Source organism: Mobula birostris, chromosome 13, assembly GCF_030028105.1.
Source record: "Mobula birostris isolate sMobBir1 chromosome 13, sMobBir1.hap1, whole genome shotgun sequence".
NCBI lineage: Eukaryota > Metazoa > Chordata > Chondrichthyes > Myliobatiformes > Myliobatidae > Mobula > Mobula birostris.
Window position 1 is genome coordinate 48,643,706 of NC_092382.1, and position 7,675 is coordinate 48,651,380.

A 7,675-nucleotide genomic window follows, 5' to 3' on the forward strand; every position below is an offset into this window, starting at 1 on the left:
ATCTTAAGAATCTGTCATTTAACCGAGACTGATTTCAATTGATTAGCCAATAGTTTCCCAGTTTTATCACCATGTATATAGAATTGACTCTTAGTTTTGATTAATTGACTTTTAATTAAAGATGATGATAAGAGATTATGTTCCATTTGAAGTTCAGCTCTCTGTTTATAAAGTTCCTGATTAGGGGCTATAGAATATTTCTTGTCAATTTCTTTAATCTTGTCAACCAGTTTAAGTATTTCATTATTAGTTCACCTTTTTAATCCAGCAGTATATGAAATGATTTGTCCACAAATATATGCTTTAAAAGTATCCCATAATGTCCCACTGGAAATATCCTCCGTAGAATTCATTGTAAAGAAAAAAATAATCTGTTCCTCAATAAACTTGACAAAATCCGAGTCTTGAAGTAAAGTGGTATTAAATCGCAATTATCTAGAATTAGTAAATGTATCCCTTAAGTTAATAAATAATTTCAACGGTGCATGGTCAGAAACAGCAATAGAATCATATTCGCAACCAGTAACGAGGAATTAGTCGAGAGTCGATTTTAAAAAAAATAGTCAATTCTTGAATAATGCTGATATACATGTGAAAAAATATGAGAACTCTTTCTCATTTGGATGTAAGAATCTCCAAATTTCTGAGATACCAGAGTCGGTCATAAAAGAGTTAATAAGGGTAGCCGATTTGTTCGGAAGTACTTGATTGGACTTGGATCTATCCATCAAAGGATTTAAACAACAATTGAAATCTCCACCCATAATCAGCATATTGTCATTTAAATTAGGAAGAGATGTGAAGAGATTCTTAAAAAATCAGGAAAGTCAACATTTGGGGCATAAACATTAAGCATAACAACTGTTTTGTTAAATAACAAACCAGTAATTAACAAAAATCTGCCATTCGGATCTGAAATCGTCTCATAGTGCAGAAATGAAATTGACGGATCTATAAAAATAGAAATGCCTTTTACTTTAGCCTGTGAATTCGATTAATACTGTTGGTCCTTCCAGAATCTGAAAAAACGCTGATTATCCTCTTTCCGGACATGAGTTTCTTGTACAAAAATAATATGAGCATTCATCCTATGGAATACTTAAAACATTTTCTTCCGTTTAATCGGGTGGTTTAAACCACTTGTGTTCCAAGAAACCAAATTAATAATCTTATCCATCGTAACGAGCTCGAGCACAAGGTATGTAAAGGGTTGACCAGAGTACAGACTCATGACCCCGGAAGAGGGAAAAAGGTCCAAAGAGGAACCGGAAGTTACGGCGTTTTGGACATTTTAGTAGTTTCAGGTCAGCCTGTTTAAAAAGCAAAAATGAATTAAAAATAAAAACAGGAATACCACCCTCCTCCCACAAAAACTCAGAAAAAAGCCAGACAGTGGCCAGTGCTAAATCTAAAGCTAATCCTAACCCCATCTTTCCAGAAGGCAACCCAAGAGAAATATGTTTATCAAAAGAAATACCACCCATATTCAAAAAAAGTTAAAAAAAAATAGCCATAACGGTAAGAAAAAGCTTACAGCGATTAGAAGCATCGAATAGTTCCTTCTTACCCATATTTCAAAGAACATCAAATGTCAGATCATATTACTATATTAATTTTTCATATATAAATGATTGGAAGTGACGTTAGAAACAGAAAGAATTCTGGGAAGAAGAAGAAAACAATCCACCATCTTAAAATATAATACTCCAGTAACATTTCAGAAAGAAAACAAGCATTAAAATTGTAATTAAATAACTTTCAAAAAATTATAGAGTAAGATATACAAGATTACTAACAGAAAAGCATAATATCATTTAACAGTATAAAGTGTACCTACACTGCAAGATCAAGGGGGAAAACCCTCGAACTATACAAATCAAAGACGAGAGAGAAAAAAAATGATACATTAATTAATCCTCCGCAGAGGGCGGCAGATTGTTGAGAAAACTTTGGGCTTCCATCGGATTTTTAAACAGGCGGTGCGAGTTCTCTAGCATAACCACTCTCAAACGGGCTGGAAACAGTAGCGCTATTTTATAGACCCGACGATAAAGTTCTGCCATCTGTGGTTTAAAAGCCATCCGTTTTTTCAGTACATCTTGGCTGTAATCGACAATCCTGAACTTGAATTCTTGAAATTGGATCATACCTTTCTTTCGAGCAGCTCGAATAATTCATTCCTTGTCATGAACATATTGAAACCGAATGATGATTGGTCTCGGTCTGGCCAAATTCTCCGGATTAAAATGAAAAGTACGATGCACGCGATCTAGTAGTGGGGGCTCCTCCAATATATCGGAACCGAACACTTCCATTAGCAACTTAGAAAAATCTTTGGTAGGATCTCCCGACTCAAAATCTTCAGGAAAACCGATTATTCGCAAACTCTGTCGTCGGGAGCAATTTTCAAGATCAATAGTCTTAGCTTGATAACGTTCCAGCTGCTGAGTTACCGAAGTTAACCATTTTTCAAGAGCTTCAATTTTTCGATCCCTTTTGCAGCCATCTTCATCTAGTTCCGAGATTCTAACTTGTTGTTGATCGATTTCACGTCTGAGTAATCTGGAATCTTCCTGCATCAACTTCAACACTCCTTCAATTACGGTGAGTCTTTGATTAGCTGTTTCATCTGGAAGTTTCTTCATTACTTCCGTAGTTATCGGAACTTCCTTCGATGTTCCAGGATCACCATTTTTCTTCCCGTTCCTGCCGGGACCTTTCCCTTCTTTAACTTCTCGTGCTCTGGTATTCATTTTCAGTAAGTGAAAGTCACAGTTCAATGACATAAATGTGACATAAATCGTCTAGTGTGGGAATAGTTGAAGTGGTTACATGTAAAAAAGTAAAGGGTATGGAGCAATGCCAAAGTACAGCTCACTCCAAGGGCTCCCTGCTGCATTTTGATGATTTTGCTGCATTTCTTGAGCTCCTTCTAATTACCGGCAATGTAAGCTGTCTGCCGCGTGTTAAGTGCTGTTCGCACGGAACTGTTAATCCAGGGTTTCTGGTTTGGGTGGACCGTGACTGATATCTGGGGAACAACACCCTCGATACACTTCCGGATTAGGCTCTTGAACCCTTCCCTGAAGATCCTTTGGCCTTATTGTCTGCCTGCACTGCATTTCCTCGGCAACTGCAATACTGTTTCCCTGAACTATCCTGTTCTGTTTTGCCTTGTGCAACCTCTATGCACTGATGTGATGAAATGATCTATTTGGATCGCATGCAGAAAAGTTACCATTGTACCTTGGTACATTTGACAATAATAAATCAATTTACCGATTTATTGTTGTCAATTATGCAGTGACCCTTGATTGCTTCAGATTGTTATACCGTGGGGTGGTGATGGGGATAAGCCCCCATGACCTATTAAATTCTCCCAATAGCGTCCGAATCAAATACCCTCTGTCAACCAAGTCCAGCTCCTGGCCTTCATGTGTGGCTTAGCTACTAAGCCCGGTGGAAGCATTTCATCCGAGAGCAGACAGGGCAAAGGCGGGTTACTGGGCCTTACAACTAGTCGCTTCGGGCAGCTGGGTTTCGTCAGACACGATTGGCATCTCATCCAGGGGAAGGAAAACTCTGATCTCAATCCTCCACTGCCTTGCAACTCTATCCCTCATGGGAGTAAACCCACAGGCAAAAACCTAGAGCTGGAGCTCCTAAGGCAGACTTATGTTGTGATCAGCGCAAACTGGCTACTCCTGCGATGCTTCTGGTCCCAAGCTGTATCAGTCTCTGCCGTTCCTTTGTCTTCATCAGATGCATGGAAGAGGGGAGAACGCTACATGGGCAACAGCTGGCTCTCCATATCGCAGTGTCCTGGCTCCCGTATCGAGTCAGCTGGGAGGTAACATCCATGGTCGACCCTGACAGGCGGAGACCTCATAAGACAGTTCCACACACCCCACTGCCAGACTGATCAGTAGCAGTTGCCAAGACTTCACCGCCCTCTCCCAGAAACACGACGTACATCACTGACACATTTGTTGTCTCTTCCATTCACAGAGACTCCATCTGTCCACCGCTCCTCCATCTTTGAAATCGAAAGCAAACAATTTTCTTTCTTGTCTTTCCGATGAGCTGTCGATCCGAAACCTCACTGTCATTCTCTCCACAGATGCTGCCCGACTTGAGTATTTCCCGCATATTCTGCTCCTGTTTAGATACAAGAGCAGTGGACACCTGTGACTCCCCAGTGTACAGATTTGCCAAAACGCACAGTGTCCTGCTCTCCATATTTCCACACCAGATCAACATTAACATCGTCTGTTAATGTTACAAACAACGCTTTAAATGTAGTGAAATGTTGTTGTAATAGAAGTGCAATAGGATATCAGGGGGATGCTCAGCTTCACAAGTCAGTAGTACCAGAATATGAGGGTTGGGCATTTTCTGGGATATCCATCGCTGTAAGTTCCAGTGTCCGTGAACAGAGTTTTACTTTCTATCCCAATATCCATGGAAGCATTCAATTACTTCATGTAATCTCAAGCACTGAATGTTGAATTTATAAAATTCTTTGTCAGATGAGCCATTTAACACTTTGACAATGTTCTTTGTTCCCATGGAAGATGTTCAACAGAAACACAAGGAGACTCTGCGGGCACAAACTGAGACACTGAGAGTGAACACTATCCTGATGACGGAGAAGGTGAAGGTTTTCCAGCTGGTTGATCGATACGCTGAGCTCACGGTCATTTCTACTGTTCGAGATCGGACACTGGTGGAACATGAGCTGCTGGCAAGAGGCAGAGACCACGAGGAGTGGAGAGAGAAACATCTCCGCGGAGAGCTGGAAAAAATCCGGACTGATCAGTTATTCCAGAGCAGCTTTTCCCGGAGTAAATCCAAATCTGGGAGTTCGGCGGCAGTGGCCGGAGTCGCGGGGATCGGGAAAACAACAATGGTACAAAAGATTGTTTATGACTGGGCCACAGGGACAATATACCAACAATTCCAGTTTGTCTTCAGTTTCAAATTCCGAGATTTAAACACCATTAATTGTAGAATAAATCTGAGGAAACTGATTGTGGATGAATATCCTTACTTTGGGAATTTCCTGAGAGAGGTCTGGAAGAACCCAGAGGGATTGCTGTTTATATTCGATGGTTTGGATGAATTCAAGCACAGAATCAATTTTGCTGACGGTCGGAGAGATACAGAACCCAAGCACCAGTGCTCAGATCCTGAATTCAAGTGCAAGGTGTCCGACATTGTGTACAGTTTAATCCAGCACAAGCTGCTCCCAGGGTGTTCGGTGCTGGTGACCACCCGCCCCACTGCGTTACATTTACTGGAAAAGGCTGAGATCAGTGTCTGGGCTGAAATCCTGGGATTTGTTGGTGAGGAACGGAAGGAATATTTCATCAGGCATTTTGAAGATCAGACGGTGGCAGTAGCTGTTTTCAAACACGTGGAGGAGAACGAGATCCTGTACACCATGAGCTACAACCCCTCCTACTGCTGGATCCTCGCTCTGGCACTGGGCCCCTTCTTCACACAAAGAGTCAGGGACCCGCAGCGAGTTCCCAAGACCATAACCCAACTCTATTCCTACTATATTTACAACATCCTGAAAAACCATGGCCGTGAGATTGAGAACCCCCGTGATGTGTTACTCAGGGTTGGTGAGATGGCCTACAGAGGAGTGTCCGAGAGGAAGGTTGTGTTTACAGATGGCGATTTGATCAACTACAGTCTGCAGCCTTCCCAGTTCCTGTCCGGGTTCCTGATGGAGCTTTTGGAGAGAGAGGATTCTGCCCGGTGTGTGGTGTACACATTCCCACACCTCACCATCCAAGAGTTTGTAGCTGCAGTCGCACAATTCCTGAATCCACATCCTGGGAATATCCTCAAATTCCTCACTAAAGCCCACAACACGACAGATGGGCGATTTGAGATATTTCTCCGTTTTGTTGCTGGCCTCTCCTCCCCAATGACAGCTCGGGGCCTTGTGGAGTTTCTGGGTCCATTTCCTCATCAAACAACCTGCCGGGTGATTGACTGGGTGAAGGAGGAGGTTAAACGCCAGAGTGGAAACACGTGGAGTGAAGCCGGTAAAAGGAGCCTCCTGAACACATTGCACTACCTGTTTGAGTCTCAGAATCGTGGGCTGGCTCAGGCCGCACTGGGATCTGTGGAAACACTTTCATTCGATGGAATGACACTGACCCCGATTGACTGCGCGGTTCTGTCTCATGCCATCGGACTCTGTGACACAATAAAACAACTTGAACTGAACAACTGCCACATTCAATGTGAAGGAATTCAGCGGCTGGGACCTGGGCTGCACAAGTGCCAGGAGTTGAGGTAACTTTATTTATCTCTCACTCTGAACTCTGAAACCGTTCCATTGTGTTGTTTCAACGTAAAAGAATTTGGGTGAAACTGTAGTAAATCAGATTGTGAAGAATTGGGACAAATGACCAGAGGATCGGTCAGTAATTCCCAAGGACGGGAGGGTTCATCTTATTGGATTATCTTTTCCCATTGGTATCCTCCTTTGGGACCTCTCCCTCATCCCCCGTCCTCCTGTGTGATCTCTCTTCCCCATTCTTCCTATCCCTTTCCTCAGGTGGGGTCTTGTCCACTATCTCCCATAAATAAATCTTCCTCACTGTGGCCCTGCCCCTTCCGATGCTCTCAAGTCAGGAACACTTTTCTAACCATCAGGGAATGAGACAGAATATGTGGAGTTTACAGGGTCACACCAACAGACTAAATTACTGACATTCAGTGAACATCCTGGAGCTGGGCAGTGAGGGACATTGACACTGATGGGAACTCCGATCAGTGACTTACTGAAGAGCTTAATGTTTCCTGAAATATCCATGTGAGAGAAATTCCCTCAGACTCTCTGGTTGAATTACTTTGTTCATCAATTTGTCTGTTTGTGTTTAGACTTGGGGAGAATGACCTGAGAGATTCAGGAGTGAAACTGGTCTCTGCGGCTCTGAGGAACCCGGTGTGTAAAATAGAGAAACTGCGGTAAGTACCAGACTGTGGGAGATTGTGTTTACAGTCACTGGGTGTCTGACACTGAACGTTAATATGATCAGTAATTGTGTTACTGACAAACACTGGGGATTTGTACTGAATCCTGTCTCTCTGTGTCCTTCACCCTCACTCTCTCTCATTTCCAGGCTGGAGAGAGTCGGTCTCACAGATTCTGGTGCCGAGGATCTCGTCTTCTCTATCAGTACAAACCCATCACTGACGGAGCTGAACCTGAGTGATAATGAACTGGGAGATTCAGGAGTGAAACTTTTGTCTGCGGCTCTGAGGAACTCGGAGTGTAAAATACAGAAACTGTGGCAAGTACCAGACTGTGGGAGTTTGTGTTTACAGTCACTGGGTGTCTGACATTGAACATAAATGTGATCAGTAAGTGTGTTACTGATAAACACTGGGGATTTGTACCGTCTCCTGTCTCTCTGTGTCCTTCGCCCTCACTCTCTCTTATCTCCAGGTTGGACAGTGTCAGTCTCACAGATTCTGGTGCTGAGGATCTCGTCTCTACTCTCAGAACAAACCTGTCGCTGACGGAGTTGAGGCTGGGATGGAACTTGCTGACAGACCGATCTGTCCCCGATCTCCGCTGCCTCATACTGAACCAACCGAGTCTGAAGCGGATTCAGTGAGTGTTTGTGTTAATGTTCAATGTGATAAAATA

At 43.0% G+C, this 7,675-nt stretch overlaps 1 protein-coding gene across 2 annotated transcripts in view; it reads left to right on the top strand.

Moving 5' to 3' along the window:
* LOC140206806 (NACHT, LRR and PYD domains-containing protein 3-like) overlaps nucleotides 1-7,465 on the top strand; it is a 33,060-nt gene extending 25,595 nt beyond the window's left edge. For both annotated transcript variants that reach the window (XM_072275039.1, XM_072275040.1), the window contains exons 8-10: nucleotides 4,575-6,312; nucleotides 6,904-6,990; nucleotides 7,146-7,465. In XM_072275039.1, coding sequence (XP_072131140.1) covers nucleotides 4,575-6,312; nucleotides 6,904-6,990; nucleotides 7,146-7,365 — 2,045 coding nt within the window. In that variant the 3' untranslated portion in view covers nucleotides 7,366-7,465. The remainder of the gene's footprint in view (nucleotides 1-4,574; nucleotides 6,313-6,903; nucleotides 6,991-7,145) is intronic.
* Nucleotides 7,466-7,675: the final 210 nt, after the last annotated feature.